The 21,951-nt window shown below is 33.6% G+C and overlaps 2 protein-coding genes across 8 annotated transcripts in view; one reads left to right on the plus strand and one right to left on the minus strand.

Moving 5' to 3' along the window:
* Positions 1 to 21,951, plus strand: part of DOCK7 (dedicator of cytokinesis 7) — a 185,493-nt gene that overhangs the window by 152,540 nt on the left and 11,002 nt on the right. For 3 of the 7 annotated variants that reach the window (XM_061184108.1, XM_061184111.1, XM_061184113.1), the window contains 10 exons: positions 863 to 1,015; positions 4,105 to 4,263; positions 4,922 to 5,022; positions 5,937 to 6,129; positions 7,512 to 7,655; positions 10,015 to 10,146; positions 11,702 to 11,716; positions 19,490 to 19,615; positions 21,186 to 21,275; positions 21,389 to 21,625. In XM_061184108.1, coding sequence (XP_061040091.1) covers positions 863 to 1,015; positions 4,105 to 4,263; positions 4,922 to 5,022; positions 5,937 to 6,129; positions 7,512 to 7,655; positions 10,015 to 10,146; positions 11,702 to 11,716; positions 19,490 to 19,615; positions 21,186 to 21,275; positions 21,389 to 21,625 — 1,350 coding nt within the window. Of the gene's footprint in view, positions 1 to 862; positions 1,016 to 4,104; positions 4,264 to 4,921; positions 5,023 to 5,936; positions 6,130 to 7,511; positions 7,656 to 10,014; positions 10,147 to 11,701; positions 11,717 to 19,480; positions 19,616 to 21,185; positions 21,276 to 21,388; positions 21,626 to 21,951 lie in introns of those variants that run through there. The other 4 variants (XM_061184109.1, XM_061184112.1, XM_061184110.1 and 1 more) reach the window with 3 other exon arrangements.
* USP1 (ubiquitin specific peptidase 1) overlaps positions 6,355 to 21,951 on the minus strand; it is a 40,725-nt gene continuing 25,128 nt past the window's right edge. The window contains exon 10 of the mRNA XM_061184120.1: positions 6,355 to 6,401. Coding sequence (XP_061040103.1) covers positions 6,363 to 6,401 — 39 coding nt within the window. The 3' untranslated portion in view covers positions 6,355 to 6,362. The remainder of the gene's footprint in view (positions 6,402 to 21,951) is intronic.

Here is a 21,951-nt window from a genome sequence, read left to right on the forward strand (position 1 = left end):
GAGCACGGGCTCTAGGCGCGCGAGCGTCAGTAGTTGTGGCGCGCAGCCTCAGTAGTTGTGGCGTGCGGACTCAGTAGTTGTGGCACATGGGCTTAGTTGCTCTGCAGCATGTGGGATCTTCCTGGACCAGGGCTCGAACCCGTATCCCCTGCATTGGCAGGCAGATTCTCAACCACTGCACCACCAGAGAAGCCCAATAGCTTATTGTAAATATGGGGCTTTTTGTGTTTTCTCTTCATCTTATTTTGGCTGTCCCTTATTAACTTGATTTATCAAGAATTCAATGTATAGGTTGTTCAGTCTGTTGAAATTAGCTTATCCTATGGTAAATGGAAAGGAAGGTGCTTTTGCTGTTTGTTCAACTACTTCAAATATTTATTTCCTATGTTTGTTTTCCTCTGGAAATGTGTATTCTTAATTCTTGAAGGTAGCTATTTCATCTTAGTCATCTTATAAGATGGAATGCAGAGCTGTTGATGAAACTTAGCCAGTGAAAATAACTTATATACTATTTTGTGATAATAAAAACATTTCACAGAATGATTATGTGTTAGTTACTATAGTAGTAAGTGTTTTATGCACATTATCTAATCTAAGGTAGTCATACAGTCCCACATAGATAACATTATTAGGCCCATTTTAAGGATGAGAAAACATGTCCAAGGCCATATTACTAGTGTAATCCATACTCGAACCCAGTCTGTCTGGCTCTATGGGCCATGTTATTAACCATTAGTAAATATTGTCCCTTAACATTCTTTTAATTCCTGGGCTACACCAACAAGTCTCCACATCAGGCTATATTGACATATCTCTGGAACTTTTACTGCATAAATTCAGTGTTGGTGTTGTTTCTTTACAGTTCCCTGAACTCTTGTTTGAAGAGGAGACAGAGCAGTGTGCTGATTTATGCCTCCGGCTTCTCCGGCACTGTAGCAGTAGCATCGGTACAATACGGTCACATGCTAGTGCCTCCCTTTACCTACTTATGAGACAGAACTTTGAGATTGGGAATGTAAGTGTTTCATCTCAGGATTGTATCTTTGATTCATTAGGAAATATAACTGCTGTAGATAACTATTAAATGGGTTCGGGGGGGAGCATGGAATTTTTTTGGTATGTTTTGAGTCTAGTATTTGTCTTTCTATTTCTCATTCTGTGGACATTTTATAAAAGTCCAAATCTTCAGTTTTACTTCCTATACTAAAAACAGTGTGTAGTAGTACAGATTTAGAATATAAATGTATGTTGAGCTATTGTAAATTTTAATTATTATCATTAAGTGAAATGAAAGTCATAAGGAAAATTAAAAGTTAAATATCTTGGCTTGATATTTCATGATTATATGCCAGTCTTTGAAGAATTCCGTGTTTTCATTTATGTTTTTTCATTTGATAATAGATTTGTGTTGTATTTTTCCTAACTTTATGAGTCAAATGTTTAGTTCGTTTATTCTTACTTATGTAAGTATTTAAGGTCTAGAATATTCCATTGTGCACTGTTTTTGGTGTCTCATTGGTTCTGATATGTAGTATTCTCAGTATTCCTGGTTTGTAGATATTTGTAATTTCAGTTTATATTTTCTTTTTAACCCAAAGTTTTAAAGTTTTGATGATAATTTTTAGTTGTTTCTTTTTTTCTGGCCGTGCTGCAGCTTGCAGGATCTTAGTTCCCCAACGAGGGATTGAACCCGGGCCCTCAGCAGTGAAAGTGCGGAGTCCTAACCACTGGACCGCCAGGGAATTCCTGATAATTTTTAGTTTTATTGCAAAGTGATCATACAATTAACATACTTTGTCTCCTTTTTGGTACTATGGATGTGTGTGTTTGTGTGTCCAATCATATAATGTTTTTATGAATGTTATGCAAGCATTTAAAAAGAAGGGGTACTCTTTATTTTCAGAGTATTGAGTTAAACAGATATACCTTTTAATTATATTATTCTGTTTTTCTTTATTTTTGGTCCATTTGGTGGACTGAAGGAGATGATTTAAAGCCTACACACTGTCTATTTCTCCTTTAGGTCTTATTTGGTAAATTGATATTTATAACTATTTGGTATATTTATAACTACTATTCATAGCTATTATGTCTTACTATGAATTATTCCCTTTAGAATTGAAAAAGACCCTGAATTGGTTTCATTTAAAATTTTTATATTTTTGGCCTGAATTCTGCCTTGTATGGTATTAAGATACCTCTGCTTTCTTTCTAATTTGAACTTGTCTTCGGTTACCTTTGCCTATCCTTTCGTTTTCACTTTTTTGAATCACTTTATTTTAAGCATGCCTCTCATATACAACATAGAGTTGAGTTTTGCCTTGTAATCCAGTCTCTAAGTTGAATTAAACCTTTTCATACTTGTTATTCTATCATATATGTCCTAGAGTTGTGTTGTATTATTTTGTTAGGCTTCCCCACCTCTCTCCTTAAAAAAATTTGTTGGTTGTTTTCATCTTGCACTTATGGTCAGTTCACCTTATTTTTTTGGTGTAGTCTTTATTATATTTAAGAAAGTTTGTATTGTTCTAATGATTACCTTTATAATTATATAATACCTTCAGCCCTCTATTTCTTTAATCATGCATTCTCAGTGGAGGCAGTATTGCCACCAAGCTAGTGAATATTGGTTCCTGGGGGGTGAAAGAAAATCTTAGCTATCACAGTGGCTTTCCTTGAGTTCTTTTATTTCTGGCATTTTTTTTTTTCCTTTCTAAAGTGAATGGCTTCATAAATTTTTTATAATTTAAGGCAAAATATTTTGTTACAATTTTCATCTGTTTCATGACCATATTTTCCTATTAAGTGTTTCTTACCTGGTGTTTCACTGATCTTCTTTACCTTTTTGTTACTCTACATAGAATGAGATAGTTTATATTGGCCTAGGTATTTATAGGACATTCCTTCAGTAATGTGTCTGTCATGGGATTTTGCTATTGTATACACATCTTACGTAACTTCCTAAAGTTTCTGGTCAATCTATTTCTAACCAGTCCTTCCAGATTTTTAGGTCATTTTGTTTCCAAGACAAGATAGTTTTTAATCACTTCAAAGTGAGTTTCTTATTTAAAAGAAGTATTTTTCTCATTATTTCTTAAATCTGCACCCTAGGATTCCTCACTATTTACTGTCCCCTCCTTGCCTTCCATTGAAACTGCTTCCTATTTAGCTTGTCTTGGCAGCCCTTATGCATTTTTCTAATATATGGATTGTGTATCAGTCTCCTCATTTTGCTGAAATAGAGTTTATGGATTTTTTTCTGTTCATCTTTTATTTTTATATGAAATCCAGGAGAAGTAGGAACTTGCTGTCTCACACTATCCTATTTTTACTGGAAGCCAAGTCCTCTTTCCTAATTCAGAACAGAAGAATCTAGTTACTTTATGGTTCTTGTTTAGTTTTTTAAATAAAGTCCCTAAAATTTGACTACACTTGGAGTTTTCTTGATTCAGTCTTCTGTTATTTTAGGAAAGCTTTATATAATAGGGTGAAAATAGGTGATTTATCATCTTAGTGTGAGGTAGTGCCTCTAAAAAGGAATAGGTAGTTTATAACTGGCAGTGATTTTACATAGTTGATAGAATCAAGAAATACTAGTAGAAAAGGAAGAATGTAAGCTCTTATAGGCATCACTCCAAAGATTCTACCTTTAAGTTTCTTTATACAGGATGTGAGTTAAGTTACTTTTTCATAGCAGTGGACCTAATGAAAGGGGCTAGAATGCAAAGACCGCGTCTAACACTTAAGAATTTTGTGATGTTGGTAAAGCTCTTTAACCCATCTGTAAAAATGGTATTATTATTAATAACATATACCTCATAATAGATCAATGTAAAGTCTAGGCACAACTTCTAATTCAAGTCTAACGCACAATTTTTATTTTTTACCCTGTTTTGTAGGCTATTATTACAGCAAGATTCTAAGCTTTATGTCCTTTTAAAAATAAGATTTCAATATAAACATTTCATTACTTTTTCAAAAATATTTTGCATAGAATGGTATTTTTTTTACTAACCTTTTCCTTTTAGGAAGTAAAAAAAAAAATACTTTTTCACTTTAAGCTTTCCTGTATTAAATGTTTACCTGGCAATTTGTCTGTTACAGAACTTTGCCAGGGTTAAAATGCAGGTAACCATGTCACTGTCTTCCTTGGTGGGCACATCTCAGAATTTTAATGAAGAATTCTTAAGACGTTCTCTAAAGACTATACTGACATATGCTGAAGAAGACTTGGAATTGAGGGAGACAACATTTCCTGATCAGGTCAGAAATGCTACTTTTTAGAGCATTAATTGAAACAGGAGTTGTAAATAGGCATTTTCCAAATTGTTAGATCAAACTTTGGTTTTAACTGGAGGAACCTATATTTTTCTTTCATCCATGTGTGTCATAGATAGGGCTGAATCTCTTTGTTTTAATAAGCCACCCTCCCTTCTCAGAACGGTTAATATCTTTGGTGTTTAATCCTGTGAATTTGTACCAAAATAATATTAGACTTAGGCAGTATGGACAAACAAAAAGCTTTTTGATGAAACTGTTCCCACTGATTAATGTAATTTGCCTCAAAAACTAAAGTTTCTGCAAACTACCTTTTGGGAAAATCTGAAACATAGGAGAAAATTTCCTTTTGTGTTCTTTTCCTGTATTCCCTATATCCCTGTATGTATTTTATTTCTACTTACAGTTCTACTTGTTTCTGGGTGAGAGAACTGAAAAAACAAGTCTGCTGAGCAATTTGTATAAAGTTTACTACCCTTCACGCATCTTACCACAGCATACCCAGACTCTTTAGAACTATATCAAAATCATATTATTTGTTTTGAAATCTTTAGATGCTTATCTGAAATATCTTCCAAATGAATTTAATGATTGTGAATGAATAACAGTTGAAGGATGTTTTTCACACAATTCTCTGCTACAGGTCCAAGATTTGGTTTTCAATCTCCATATGATCCTTTCTGATACTGTTAAAATGAAGGAACACCAGGAGGATCCTGAAATGTTGATTGATCTAATGTATAGGTAACATTTGTTTGATTCACTTATACTTTGTATAATGGGGCTTAAATTAGTACGATACACAGAAAACATGAGATTAAAAAATTACAAAAATTATTTGTCGTTTTCTAACGGTAATTGAAAAGTCAAAATGTGCTTTATCAGATCCCCTCACTTCTTCTTTTAAGAACTATGAATAATTGTTTGGTATATTTATTGATTATCAAAAACAAGAGGATTATTTAAAATAATGACACATTTAACACCTTGGCATCCTGGGCCCTAGATTTCCTAGGAAGGCCCAAGGTCCATATTTTAAATGTAAAAATCAGTTCTTTAGGAAGAAAATACAGTGTATTAACATTTTACTACAATATTAATTTTGCTGGTTTTAAATATGGTTTTGCCTATAGGATAATATTTATAGGGTATTTTGAGAATTTTGTAATTCCTGTTGTATCTTAAAAGATGTAAGTAAAACTTGACTTTTTCTTTGCCATATGACCTTCTCTTTTTACGGTTTTGGAGTTCCTTAAAGGCACAAATAAAACAAAAACAAATATTTTCTTTAAAATAAAGATGATACAGTGAAACAATCTTTTATAAATTTTTTTCCTTGAATACAAAACTTGTTTATATTCCCATAATAAACATGTAAATTCCCCCAGTTTTTCCCTTACTGACTGTTTCCTTAGTGGCCAGATTTTCATATAAAATGTCCTTTTTTTAGCCCCCCACTGCAAAAAACTGATATTACCCATTCCATTGGCCCACAGTTATTTCTCTAAGCATACTCAAAGACATTTTCATACCACCCCAAAACTTGTCTTAATAGGTTGTGTTCAATTAACAGAAACCTAAACACTGAACAAGCAATTTGAACTCCCTTCCAGCTTGGGAAGCAAATGCTAATTGAGAAGAATTTCTGTTCTAACTAGAATTGCCAAGGGGTACCAGACCTCTCCAGACCTGCGGCTGACCTGGTTGCAGAACATGGCTGGCAAACACTCGGAACGCAGCAATCATGCTGAAGCTGCCCAGTGCCTCGTTCACTCAGCAGCACTTGTTGCTGAATATCTGAGCATGCTGGAGGACCGGAAATATCTTCCTGTGGGATGTGTAACATTTCAGGTAGGAATCTGCCAGGTTTACATTAAATCAAGGTATGTCCTTTTTTGGATTTAACTTTTCTCACTGGTGTTTAGATTCATTCACCTTGTAAGGAAAGCATAAAGACTGAAGGTGATACTTCAGTAGATGAATTAACATTTCACTATCACTTTCATTAATACATTTTTAAAGTGTATTTCACGTTAATTCTCTTCCACATTTTCTTACCTCTGCATTATCAGTGCTGTGTATATTTATTCTCTTTGCCTATACTGCTGTGGACTTTGTAGCATCTATGAAATACATTCAAAATATTGAGAATCAGAATTCAGTGGAAACTCTTAATTGGCTTTTAATTAAAATACCACGTAAATGAACATTCTCCATTCCCTGTATAAATATGCTAATATATGACTCAGAGATGATAGTTTATGCTCTAGTACGGTTACATCCCCCTTACCCACTAGTTGAATTCTTTGCTTACCAAGAGTTAGTTATGCTTTGCTTTTCTTAAAACCTGTTAAGGCCAGGTTTGGGAAGTTACAAAATTTAATTAAACATTATGTTCTCTGATAAATCTAAATGCAAAAAGAAAGTGAGTTATTGTTTCTCTGAAAACTAAGTTGAATGTTTTGCAAAGAGATCAGACAAATAAAGAAAGAATGGGGGAGAAGCTCTGAGAAGTCTAGGATAATTTGATAATCTTTTAAGTTCAAGTTTTTACTCTAAAGAAACCAAAACTGGAAATCTTAAATAAAGGTTGCATTGTGGGTATTTAGTCAAGAGAGATTACATGGAACTCTGATCTCGAGACCCATACACAAAGAAAAGGCCTTAGATCTATTTCAGGAAATTGACAAATGAGTGTATATCTACTGTGAATATTTAGGTTCAAATCAAATATTTAAGGTACGTAGGTATCATTTCTTTTTTAGAAATAATGGCTGATCCCAATCTCATTGGGTAAGAGGGCTTTTAATATACCTGAGTTTTCTCATTAACTTGATGTATGTTAGGCAAGCCAAGGGACCATTTATGTACCTTATTTTCCCTGAAACAGAGTTTTAGCAAGATCAATTAAATTAAAAATAAAGATTGTTTAAGTCTCCGTAGGTGTTCTATGTGATATTATGATTTTCCTTAGCCCATGATTTTTCTTAATTTCCTTTCTTGCAACTTTTTATTAATGGAAAAGTTATCTAGCAGTGGTGTTACACTTTATTGTCATCTTCACAATACAAAAATTTTTTGGAGATTTGTCTTTTTATCTTTGCATGGACTACCCTTTTTTTTTTAAACTTAAGCTGGTAGCTATATTTCATCATCAATTACTTCTTCATATTCATCTTTATGTTAATACATTAATTTCATTTCACAAGCCTTAAACATTTTTTTCCTCCTAGAATATTTCATCTAATGTTTTAGAAGAATCTGCAGTCTCAGATGATGTGGTATCTCCAGATGAAGAAGGTATCTGCTCTGGAAAGTACTTTACTGAGTCAGGACTTGTGGGATTACTGGAACAAGCAGCTGCTTCTTTCTCTATGGTAGATGACTCTTATTCATTTCTTCCCACAATTACATACTTCTTAATTATTAGTGACATGTATATTTATGCTTTCTGCCTACGACCCTGCTTTTCCTTTATGATAGTTTCTCTAAGTTCCTTAAGAACCATCTAGTAACATATTTTCTTTCTAGATTCATCATTGCTTATTCCTTTTTATTTTAATAGTCTGTCACTTCCTCCAGTGTTTTTCATCTGCTTGTTTGTGAACAAACACTTAGTCTATAAGAGATTTTTTTTTTTTTTTGCTTTACAAAACTTTACCACCAAACATTTTCTAAAACTTTAAAATTTAAAAAAACCCAGCAAAACAGAAAGCCTGTGGTGCTCAGGAAAATTATGGCCACTCATCCCGTTGGTTGCATAGTGAGTTCTATTAGGTAGATATTGAAGTGTTATCAGGAGCTTTATGAACTACATCCTAGATCCCTTGTCTGATCTACCCTACCATGCTATAACTCTAATCCTTGTCCCTCCCCATCTGTATGTGAAGAATTAAAGCAGTCATGTGGATCTGAGATGGGATGTTTGTTGGAGAAGGAAAAAATAGCCAGCCAAATCCCTGCCTACTTTCTTGAACCATGGTGATAGGGTCACCTACTTTCTGTGAGTTTTCTGCTGAATGTTTAGTATCCCAGCACCAAGGTTTGGGAGACAGTGAGGTTCATGTTAAGGTAAAAGGGAAGCTTGATGTAATATACAGTGCTTCCCACCTTCCCCATTGTACTATTATTAGGAATTGGTTATTGCTTCTCCTGGCCTTAACCCTCCCCAGAAATATATTGGTTATGGGTATAGATTTAGAAGGCATCAGAATTCAGAATTCAGAAATCAGAAGGCAGTCAGAATTCAGATCCTGGCTCTGCTACCTTAGTAGTTAAATCACTTCAGGCACAAGTTACTCAACCTACCAGTGCCTCACTTTTCTTAACCATTAAATGCATCTAATAATAGTACCTACTTCAAGGAATGTTGTCAGGGTTAAATGAGTTAACCTATGTAAAGTGCTTATCACAGTGCCTGGCTCCAGGTAAGTTTTAATGTGTTTGCTATTATCATCCTCTCATCATTATTGGCACTTAGAAGCAATTCATTTAATAATGATTCTGAGACTCAAAGAACGTTAGGCGTTGGTCCACTTTAAAATTTCGTGTTTTTGAAGACCTTGATTGTCCCGATTCCTGCCCCGGATCTCTGTCCCTTGAGTTTCAATTTAAGTGATCTGAACTAGGAGGGAAAAAAAGTTTTTTGGTATTAACGGAATATTTTAATAAATATACATTCTCTGTGTATATGTGTTTAATTTTAATAATTCACAGCAGTGAATTTAGATTGGGGTACAGTGGCCTATATTACAGAAGCCTATATTTTACAAGAACATATAATTGTGAATTTCATTCTTTTTCAATTAATCTATTTAATATTAAGTAAAATAATTATTGGGCATTTTAGTTACACTAAATATATTTTACTATTACAGCTACATGATTGCTTAAATATACTCCTGAGAACTGACTAGAAAATATGAGAACCGTATGTTTTCCTTGGGAAAATAATGTTTGCTGATGTGTGAGGCAGTGGGAACTCAGTGGCTCTTGGAAAATATCTCTCCTTTCCTTCACTACAGCCATCAATCCATTACTAAAGACAAGAAAGTGGGTAGCAGTGTAAACACATTTTGTCCCTTACTCTGATTATAACCAGAGCAACCCTTGGCCACCTACTGACCAACTAGCCCCTACTTGAATAAAATCTGGTGGTTCAGAACCTTCTTATGTTTTGTTAAAAATCAGTGATTTTTCCATAGGAGAGTTCCAGTAAGATTTCCTGTGCCAATTTAATATTTTGGAAAAGTTAATAATTTTAGTGTCCTAGGAGGCCACAGGTTATCTGATATTTGTGTATCTGTGACCAATGTAATAATTGTGTTTCTTTTATTCCTCTGCTCAGAATTAGTTTCTGCAAAAGTTAATGTGTGTGTATGAGGACACACACGTACACACATTTATTTTAGTTAAGTAATTACTGGGTAGATAAAAGCAAAATGTCCAATTCAAATTATATAGAAATATAAATATGCATACATTATGTGTGTGTATTTTAAATGCACAGACACAAACACACATGCATACATATCCATTCATCCATCTAGAAGAGATAATATTACATTGTGCAAAATTATTTTATTAGGCCTTAATCTAATTAAAAATTAGTACTGTTTGTTTTTATGTCCTATTGGAAAACAGTAGTATTGTCTTAGTAGAAATATTGTGAGTTTATAAATTGTAATTCACTTTCTTATTGATGTAAAAGAAAGCAGTATCTTATTATTCTTATAGGCTGGCATGTATGAAGCAGTTAACGAGGTTTACAAAGTACTTATTCCTATTCATGAAGCTAATCGGGATGCAAAGAAACTATCCACGATTCATGGTAAACTTCAAGAAGCATTCAGCAAAATTGTTCATCAGGTAATGATTGTACTTTCTAGCTTCAGTATAAATGGAGAAAACTGTCTACAAGCATTAGTGTTGCTTTGTACTAATGTCAAACTAGATCTCATGAAATGACCATTTTAATCAGGTTACAAATGAACAGTGTCAAAATGATGGTTCATGGCCAAAAGCAAGACTCATTAACAAAACTGAATTTACCTAAAGTAGATTATGATCATCATAACCTTTCCACATAGCTTCTCTTTTTTTCCTTCACTTTTTTTGAATTATTACTAGTTGCTAAATTTTTTAAAATTGTGAGTTATTTTCTGTTTCACAGTGTTGGGTTATAGTTATGAATCTGATTTTTAAATTGATTTCTATTCATTTGCTGCCAAAAAAGTTTTTATGTTTAACTTTTTATTAAATGATGTGAAAGTTTAATAAACTCCTAATATTTTTAATGATTTCAACTGAACTTTAACTGTTTTTCCCGTATATTTTTATTCAATCATCCTTTGACATATTTCTAATATGAAAATGATGTTTAGTGAAAATAATGAATAAATGGTTGTCATGTTTATTCAGTTATAATAGTATGATTTCAGTACTTGTTTATAGTTCATGGAATCCACATATTATCACTAAATTTAAAATTAAAATAAACTTGGTTTAGAAATGAGGTAGACTACTAGCAGTTGATTTCCCTGAAGCTAAGTCACTGGCTCCATTGAAATACTCTGAAGTATCCTGTTGAGGCTCCTCTTTCTCCACTTTTCTCTTCCCTTCCCTGTGCTACCCGTGCTGTTGTCTGCTACTGCCATCATCAAAGAAGGAAGTGGAGTATTGGTTTTCCACTTTTTCCTTCAGTATTAGTCCTACTTTATTGTCTATCAACTTGACCTCCTCTTTCTTGCCATGGAGTAAGCTGTTCTGGATGAATTGATGTAATCTGAAAAATTTTAAGTCTTAAATAGGGCCACTATACTGTTAAGCCAGAATTTTATTATCGTTTACTAAAATGTTGAAGTTGCAAAAGATCATTGGGATTCTTGATCACAACAGTTGGGTCTTTTTATAATCAGTTGTACGTATACTGTTAAGGAAATCTCATCCCAGCTTCCAGAGCTGTAAATTGCAAATTACACATCAGGTCTAGAACATCTAGAGCTAGTAGCTTCCAAGAAACTTTCATCCATTTGTATCAAAGACATTTGAGTGAAATTTCAATGTCTATTCCAATTTACCTGCGGTACTTCAGTGAAGTGCAGCTCACATTAGTTAGTGATCTAATTTAGACCCAAATGAAACAAGTAGTTGGCTTTCTTTCCCCCAAATTTGTACTTTTCACTTATTAAAGTTTTAAAAGGTGAAATTTTAGCTTCTAGGTTTTGAACAAGCAATTTATAAAATTATCACAGGTCTTAAGTGAAGGAATATGGTGTTTAAAGTACCCTGGTGTTTTCTATACGAAGAAGAATTTATGGTATATGGTGCCTTACACTACTGAACTTCTTTTGGCTTTTTTTTGTTCTTTTTAAATAGTTTTTTTTTTTTATGACTTGCCCTTTTTTTACTTTTTATTATACAGAGTACTGGCTGGGAGGTAGGTAATGTTTTAGTTAGTTAAAGACACTAATAGATTGATTTGATCAGATTTCTTATGCCAATGCTTTGCCCACATGTGCTAGCTGTGGGCATTCTGTTGCTGTCTGCTGTCAACTGAATTCATTAACCAAAGAAATTTTGTTAAAATACTGTAAGTTATGTTAAGATATTTATTATTAAGAGGTTGTAGGCAGTGCATGGAAATCCATATGTTACACTAATGAGATTCTTTGGTAAATGAGCCACTTTGTCATCACTTAGTTTGTTTTTATCCTTTGAAGCATTTTCTTTCATCAACATTTACACACAAATTTCTTTTTTTAACCATATTGTTTCACCTCATTTTACAGAGGTCGATTTATATGTTATTGCTCAGAGGTGTAAATAAAAAATATTTCATCTGATCTAAGATGCCATCAATTGTAAGACATCCCATTATTCTCCATGCCTTTAAGAAAGAAAGAAAAAAAAAAACCCTGTGTATTAAACTACAACATCCTATCAGTCGAAAGATGAATGCCAACTACAGAGATACTAAAATATGGGCCAGAAATGTGCATCTTAGAATTGATGAAAGAATGTGTTAATTTGATCCTGAGTCACTTCACCTTGAGTATAAGCACTACTGAGGAAAGAAATTCACTTTTGTCATTTGAATTTTGTTGGAGGGAGGGATAAAGAGATTGAGACAACTGGAAATTTAATTTGACCTCATATTCTGACAATGTTTGATAATTAATGTTCGATGAAGACTATGTGTGCTTCCTTTTATGGAGTCGTTAGGCTCATCAAGTTATATATGTCACATCTTACCTGAAAAGTGCCAGGAAGAATTGATTGCCTTTGTTTTAAATCCTTCTGTAAAGGAAAGAATTCTATAAAATATAAAATTCTACAAAATAATTTATTTTGATGAGGTATAAAACAAGGTATTAATAAACCAGGCTTATTTAAAGCTAAGTGTATTTGTAAACTTTTCTGCTTTGCCTCTCACTTTGTAGTCAGGTTTATGTTGATTAAACAGCTTAGGCTTTCTCTGTTTGGTTTAGCATTTCAATCCTTGTTTTGAGATCCAACTAGAAACCTTCAGAATAAATGTTACTATTGCATTCTCTTCCATTTCTGAATTAGTTGCCACCTTTTGTTTTTCTTCAGATGAAGCCAGTACTGTTACATCTATCTTAGTTCTCCAGATTAAATGTGTGTGACCTTATTAATACCTAGTATAGAACCTCTCATTTCTGTGGCTCAATTAAGACTTATATAAAGAGACTTTACATGGTTATCTATGAGTGATAAAGTTCCTTATGGATTTCCTAACATGAAATGGAATTAGGTGAAAAGTAGATAAAAGAAGATACATTGAAACCTCTGAGCAGTTTATTACTAGTCTGCTTGATGCTAAATCGACCCCTGAAAGGTATAATTTTCACTGGTTATGATATTAATATTCTGTCATCATGTTTATTGCATGGTAAAAGTCGCACAGACTTTATTTTCTTGTTTATATTCTTGTCACTACCTTTCACTGGACCTTTAGCTTTGTAGCTTCTAAAATTGTTGCACGTTTGTTTTTTGCTTTTCCCTTGTAAAACTTAAATGGATGCTTGCATTTTAAAAATATGTTTGCTACCATTTGCTGCTTATTTGTTTTGAAATTTCCCTAATTAAAATGCTTGTTTTCTCTTCTCTCTTGCCCCTGGTTGCTGACCCTACTCCCTACTTTTACTATTGTCTATTGTGGTAAGTTCCTATCTTGTGAATATTTTTCTTTTTGACTCTGGGAAAACTTCAGTAATTTCATTTTTTCTAAAAGCTATGTTTCCTAGCTAATTTCCTAGTATTCTCAAAGAACTCTCACTGGATTGAGATCCAATAAGGATAACTGATACACTATAGAAAGGCTCTTTGAATTGATACTCCCTCCCTGACTTAGAGGAACGCTATCTGGGCTTATATATTAGCATTGTATTTCATTTTTTACCGTACTCCTTGATTTGGTACAAATTATTTGAGTTGGCAAAGCTTTTTAGGGCTGTGTGTGTGGGTTTGTGTGTGTGTGTAAAAGATAACTCTAAAACTTGATATTTAGCAATTTGGTAAAGTATTTACCATCCAAAATAACAAATCATGAACCCTTCTTAAATCATGGTGACTGTTATCTGCTCTGCCAATTCCAGTATCTTAATGACTGTTTAGTATTTACCTTTATTTTCTCTTTTCCCAAGCCCATTTATTTTTCTTAAAATAATAGGAAATAAAGTGTGTTTAATAATTTCTCTCTTATGATGGCATTTTAAAATTATTTTTAGAAAAAAGAGAAATATTGAATTTCTGTATGGAAACTTACAGCCATTTCATATTTTGTGTCTATATATTTTATTTTAAAAGATACATTTATCCATTTATCAAATAGTGAACAATTTGTATTCAGAAGTAGATTAATGCAAGTTTATATTTTTCAGAACAATCATTCCCCAACCATTGATAACGTAATACTGTCTCCGTTTTTTTTCCTTAAAAGATTACAACATATTTCACCATCCTAGGGGAAATATCACCACCCTAGTTGGCATATATTATAGTCTCCAGAAAGGCTTGAGAAGGTGGGCTTAGCTTTTTTAAGCTGAATTCTCTCTACTAAGTCACTGAAGAAAAGTGGGGTACCCTAATTTATGAGATTGAAGCATGCAAAATAACTGTATCATAACTCTTGTTGTATTGGATGGACATGAATATGTCCATATTCATGTCCATCCAATATTTTGGTTTTTATATGCTGAGAAATACTAGCCATAGTTCTGTTGCAGTGGCTTCTGTTGAATTTTATAAGCTTTAATCCATGCTAAAGCTGCGTGAGATAAATTAACTCATCCAAGCCAGTAAAAGAGCAGAATGAGAAACAGCAAATTTTAATAGGTGATTGGGGAGTGGGGGGCTGAAAGAATCACATGAAAAAAAATTCCAAGAGCATAGTCAAAACAAGTACTTTTACAACAAGTAGTTGAGTGGAAAAATGTGACACTCTAAAGAAGAAACTAGACCAGTGTAGGTATAAAACATCCATGAGTGTTTACCTCAGGAAAGGTGAAGAGGTGAAGTTAGATATGAAGAAAGTTAAGGAAATTAGGGAAAGTGAGAAGAACTTCTCTGTGAGGAGGTACTTTCTGATAGTTGGTGACTCCCTAATAATTGGTATAGACCCATGACTGAGCACCTGGATGATGCTGTGCCACTGATTAGGTTTGCCCTTTATGTTACTTTTGATGAGAAAAAGATACAGACAGCAAACATTTACTTTGTAGATGATACTGGACATGATTTGTTTTTTTCTGGACTGGAACATATAATGGTTAAAATTGAACTTCTGATAAGAAATGCAGTAGGATATATCAGAAGAATATATCTGGTAGGTAAACCACCAACCTAATTTTCATACTGAAGTTTACAGAAAGGAGATGCAAACATGCAGTAACAATTACAGTAGAGAACAGTGTTGTAATATAGAGGAAGACAAAACACAGGGAGGGAGATACCCAGTAATTCTCAAACAGTTACTCAAGGAAGTTCTCAAAAGTTCTCAAGGAAAGCATCAGAGAAGCGAAAGATGGTTCAGAGATCATACTTATGTTCTAGTGTTTGTATACCAATATATAGAATATGGGGATTAAATAGCTTAATTAAGAGCTTGGACTCAGGTGTCAGATATATTGGGATTTAACTCACAGCTCTACCACTGACTAGCAGTGTGACCTTGGGCAAGTTACTTTTCCTCATCTATAAAAAGAGGGTAAAAACAATGGTATCTCGTAGTCGTGATAAGAATTGACATAACTCATGTAAAGTGGATAACCAGTGTCTAGAACATAGTAAGTACTTTAAAAATGTTGGAGATTATTATTTTTATTGTTGTTATTATATCATCATCATTATTATCATTACTGTTACTTGAAATCTTAACACAACTTAGCTGTGAAATCTGAGAGGTGTTATGTTCCCAGGTCGAGATCTGTGATTAAATAAACTGATAAAAGTATATGTTCTTTAAGAGGAATAAATCTAATAGAAGAGAAGGAGATTACCACTGTGTGAAATACTGCTGTGCCTATCTGGCAATCAGTTAACTTGAAGGAGGTGTTACCAAGTCCAGGCTCGCTCTGCTCGCCACACAACAGGCCAGTAAATCGGGAGACGAGGTGTTGAGGCAAGGAATAGCGACTTTATTTGGAAAGCCGGCAGACGGAGAAGATGGTGGACCTGTGTCCCCAAAAACCATCTTATCAGGGTCTGGATGCCAGTTTCTTTTATAGAACAGAGATGGGGAGGAGGTTATGAAGTAAAGTGAAAAGGCCATTAGTTTTGCAAAATATCTCCTGGCTTGGCCAGCATCAGGGAGGGCATGTGTTAATTTCTTCTTTTCTGCAGCTGTTCACAGGTGGGCAGGGTCAGATTGTCTCCCTGTGAGCTGAACAGAGGCACTTTAGTTTAACATTCATGCACAGGGTCAGGGTTCCTTGAGGCAGGCCATTATGTATGATTATAATAACAAAAGCAACAAAAAGCAAAGGTTAAAGTAAAAGATCCAACATGGAGTCAGAAGCATAATGGAGAGCTATGGGTGAAGATGAAAGAAGTTTTAGAAGTGATGTCATTGTGGAAATATACAACTAGCCCAACTGAATGTTTCCTGCTAAATAAAGATAACAAAACTAGAAAAGACTTAAGATAATTTGTCATAAGCAATTTCACCCACTAGAGACATGGATAGATGAGTAGATGGATTTCCTTGTCTGGGACATAGTTTCATCAAATACAAGATGGTGGACCCAGTAAGTAGAACTGCTAAGGAAGAATAAATTGGAGTGTGGGAATGATGTGAAGTTCAGAAAGAATTCATGACATTAAAGGAAGGTAATGCTAGAAAAATATAGGCTAGATTGTAGGAAAGTGTACTTTTTTTTAATTCAAAGGAAAAATGGGTATCATCCCGTGGTCCAAAACTCTGAAGAGGAAATAAGATGAAGTGATGTTTTTCTTGAAGGTACAGCTATATGATTAGTCGTTCATGAACATGATCGAGTCAATGGTTTTACACTAGAGAACTCTTTGTAAGTTGAAAGTAAATTTAATCACTGTTCCCTCCCCCACGCCACTACACACACATTCATTTTCAATTCCAGTAACTCCTCTCTGATCTTATCTCCGCTGATCTTCTCCCTCTTGCACACTCTGCTTCAGCCACTCTGGCCACCTTCCTATTCTTCAAACACATGAGGTAGGCTCCTGTCCTAGGACCTTTGCACTGGCTCTTTCCTCTGCCTGGAATGCACTTCCCCCAGAAGATCCACATGAATAACTCTCACACCTCCTTCACATCTTTGCTCAGATGTCACCTTTTTGTGACACCTGCCCTGACCACTCTGTTTTGTTCACTGATTTATCACCAATGTCTAGAACAGTTTGCTGACACATAGTAGGCGTTCAATAAATATGTGAATGGATGAATGGTTTCCCTCATATACATTCTGTTTAATAACTTTTTATCTTTTTTTCCTTCCCATCCCTCCCTCTATTTCCACCCCCCCGCCCCCGCCCCGCCTCTGGAATGTCCTTTCTTTCCCTCCCACATCCACTTAGCCATTCTTTTAAGTTGTAGAATCCTGCCTGTGTGTCACCTCTTTTGTGGCCTGGCTCCAACAGGATTTATCTTTCCTTTCTCAATACACTTTTTATTATAGCATATAACCCTTTGTATTGTAATTATTTGAATACATTTTTTACCCTCTTGGGGAGCTAAGTCTTATTTATTTTTATTTTCCTATTCCTGAGGATGAACAGTGGCTAACACATTATAAGCACTCAATAATTTTTTTTCCTTGAACTGAATGTCAGTATGAGAAAGTAAATAAAAAGAGTTTAAAATGGCTGCTCAGTAACTAGTTCAGTTTTAAGCTGCATTAATAAAATTTAAGTCAACATCCAGGGAGGCAGTGAGCCCACTGATCTCTACACTGATCAGATCACATCAGCAATATTGTGTTTATTTCTGGGATACCACACTTTAAAAGGTGGCATTGAAAAACTAATAAAATGAAAACAGCATAGTAATTCCTATCATATGAAGATGATTGAGAACTGGAAAGTTTAAGGGAAACAAGTTCTGATAGCAGTCTTCAAATATTTAAAAGATCATAATATTGAAGATTTAGAATAGGGTTTTAAATTGGAACACTCTGAGAGGAATACAGCCAGAATAACAATATTTTAATATTTGTGGTTTTAAAAAATAAATAAATATGTACATTTATGGCATTTTTGGGAAAAAACAATCACAAATTGTTAATTTTCTCAAATGCCTTTTTTATTTTTCAGGTAGTGGGGTCTTCATTTCTTGATTATATCAGAATTTGCTATTATTATATTGTTCCATTGGCTTATTGATGGTTTTAATCAAAATTTTGATTGAATACATTTCAAATTCAATGAATACATTGAATCTCTAGAGAGATTTCATTTGCTATAGAAATCAGTTAATTTTTATGTCTGTTAAATTTTGAAAAATTTAACAGACTGAAAAAAAATTTTTTTATTAGCCACCTCAAGTTTCTTTAGCTCAAAGACATTTTTCTTTAAAACTGTATTTCTTCTGGACAAAAATGTGGGGATATTTTTAGTCACTGTATTTTTTTAATTATTATTATAAGGCTGGTAAATTGAGGATTAGAATTTCCCATTTTGCTTTATTATCTGTTTCAGTTGTAACTTATTTTACATACCCTTTTGCCTTTGCAGTAAGAAGTCAATATAGGAAAAATAAGTATCAAACTTACTAGGCTTAAAGAGAATTCAGAGATATATAAACACTCGTGTGGCTGTGTATATGGGCGCTACCCCAAAATCCTTCTGAAACATCTTTGTATCTAAATTGTAAGAATTGCATAGAAAGCTTCCAAGTATTTTATCTTTATTGAGGGAATTTGTTTTCAAATGTGCTGTGTAAGAGTTGAGGTGACCTTAGTGTACATTGTACTTGGGATGAATGTGTGGTTAATGTATGCAGTGGGTGGTTTGGGGACTTTAGAAAACCAACTCTTCTCAAATTTTTTTTCTTTTTATCTTTCATTTATACATTTTTTTCTTTCAATTCCATTTTTAGTTACTCTTCCACATATCAATATTTTTATCACCAGAGGGATACTAATTGTAAATATTTTGCTTCAGTGCTTCTGGATGGTCTTGACATTTACTGACCGTCTGCTCTATGCCAGGTGCTATACTTGGCTCCTAACTTTTATGATCTCATTTAATATATGTAAAGGGATAATATAAAGGCTAATGGTAACTAAAAATATTAGTGTTTTTAAATTTAACTTTAGTATGCTCTAATTTCAGGATAATTAAAACAGTTTGTTTTATACCAAGCAACTTTTCTTGCAATAAGGAAAATGAGTTAATTTATCTCAATTGTATGGACATAAAAAAAAAAATAGACCTATGTGAGGACATCACTTGGTACAGTCCCTGAAAAACATATGCCATATATGATTCGGTAAAAGCCCTAATTGCACAATGTTATTTGTTAGAAATAATGAAAAAAAGAAAGATTACTTTGCTTTTATTTTCATTTGAGAAATAATAAAATACTGTAGTTTTGAATTAAAACTTTTGCAATGTTTTGAGAATTTTATACTATAGCAATCTAAACAAAATGTGTAAAACAAAAAGACTTTGTATTAAAGTTTCTTTATTTTCCTACATCTAGGATGGTAAGCGGATGTTTGGCACCTATTTTCGTGTTGGTTTTTATGGAACCAAGTTCGGGGATTTGGATGAACAGGAATTTGTTTACAAGGAGCCTGCAATAACCAAACTTGCAGAGATATCTCACAGATTGGAGGTGAATGCTGTGGTGGTTCACAAAATGTCATCTTTAATTTGTATTTTCTGTGGTGAATAGACTTTCAGATCCAGATCTAATCATTTAATAAGCCAGATCCTGCCAAATAAACCAGTCCTTTAGAGTATAAGGATTTTTGATAGGTACAGTAATAGTCTTTTGAATTTTTCAAATCCTTTATGGCAACAGTAAAATATTATTAACTTGATTTTTTTTGAGGGTCTATTTTCACACATATTTTAGAAATCCTATATCTTTCAGAATTACTGTGATTTGTGGAGAAATGTATAGTATTATCCACATTTTGAAAAAGGTATAAGGTATTAATAAGCATGGAACTAGAATTAGAACCCCAAGGTATTTCTGACCCAAGTGCATTATCTTTTTGGCATAACTGATTCCCAGTGAGATAATCTTTAGAACTTAAAAGACTGAAATTATACTTTAAAAACACTGCTTAGAATCCCTTAACCTTTATGCAGCTACTTAATTTTCACAATAAATAATTAATTTTAATGTTTATGAAACTAACCAATCTTTTCTGCTATAGTTATCCTTTCCAACTTTTCTCTATTCTTGGTTCTCCAAGTGTGGTCCATGGGCAGAATCTTTATTGACATCACCTGGGAGATTGTTTGAAATGCAGAATCTCAGACCTTACCCCAGACCGTCTGAATCAAAATCTGCATTTTAACAAGATCCCCGGATGATTTGTATAGACATAAGAGTTTGAGAAGTAGTGCTCTAGGCTAGTTTTTATTCTCAGCTGATGTTAATTTCTCAATGTTGTATTCTTATTGGTGATTTCACAGGGCTCAACTTCCATAAATTGGTTTAAGCTGGACTTTTTGTTTTTCAAGAGCCTATTAAGTAAGTCTTGGGAAATGTTGAGACAGTATTTCCCAAACTTAGTCATAAAAATTATCTTAGAGGGAGGAGTGGCTGTTCTCCTTTGAGGATTGAGATTTAATTTTTCCTTTTGAATAGCTCCATCCTTTGCCCATGCTGCTTACTCAGTGTCATATGGAAAAGTCAGTACATTCTTGACCCAGGGTTACCTTTTCAAAATCTGAACTTTTACAAAACTTCAACAAGTCAATGCTTTTATTTGAAAATTCTCGAACATTACATTAATCATTCAGAAAAATGAATGGTTGCTCATTGACTGCAAGAAATTAGGCTACATCAAACTCAATAAAAGTTAATATCCTATACATCAAGTATACTGAATTTCTTTTGTCTCTGCTTTCTATTCCCTTTTTGGTTTTTTTTGAGGACCTCTTGTGGAATCCTGTATTTTCAGTGGTGAAAATTTTTTTTTTTGTATTTTTGTGTTATTTAAAATGAGTAAATGGGAATAATATCAAATAAGTATGGACTAAGGCCATGCTAATTTGATAGGCTAAATTTAACTTTTGTGAATGCAAATAATTATTATTTTGTAATTATTGACATGGTTGTACAAGAACTTACTAAATGGCCTGATTTTGCTCAGGAGTCTCCCTCAGAGACCTCCTCTGTTTTCTACTACTGTTAACTTCATGTGAAAGATTTCTTTTTCTTATTTTAGGGATTTTATGGAGAAAGATTTGGAGAGGATGTGGTTGAAGTAATCAAGGATTCTAATCCTGTAGACAAGTGTAAATTAGATCCTAACAAGGTATGGTTGATTAGACTGTAATGACACATAGGTATATCTTTGAGACTGATTTTTTTGGGGAAAGACTGAATGATGATTTCACAATGAAAATGAAGGACTTTTTCCTTTCCCAGGCATATATTCAGATTACCTACGTGGAGCCATACTTTGACACGTATGAGATGAAGGACAGAATCACATATTTTGACAAAAATTATAATCTTCGTCGTTTCATGTACTGTACACCCTTCACTTTAGATGGTCGTGCCCATGGGGAACTTCATGAACAATTCAAACGGAAGACCATTCTGACTACTTCTCATGCCTTTCCTTATATTAAGACAAGGGTCAATGTCACTCACAAAGAGGAGGTAAGTCTCCAAATAGGGAAATAGAATTAGTGGAGCAAATACATTGGAGCCATGTGAAAACAATGTGGATATAGCATTGTGTATCATTCCTCATGTGGTAACATACTAGAACTTTACCCATTTTTAAGTCATTAATTTTCAGCGTCTTTTCTAAGTCCCTAATTCACCCTTAGCTTATGCTTTAAAAGGTTGATTTTTTTTTTCTTTCATTTAGTGATCCAAATTTTGGAATTTTATTATTAGATAATAGTTTACAATTGGTCACCACTTTTTTCTTATTTTAATTGATTGTATGTAAAGCTCACTAAATATTTTTCAATCAATAC

Source organism: Eubalaena glacialis, chromosome 3 (assembly GCF_028564815.1).
Source record: "Eubalaena glacialis isolate mEubGla1 chromosome 3, mEubGla1.1.hap2.+ XY, whole genome shotgun sequence".
Classification (NCBI taxonomy): Eukaryota; Metazoa; Chordata; class Mammalia; order Artiodactyla; family Balaenidae; genus Eubalaena; species Eubalaena glacialis.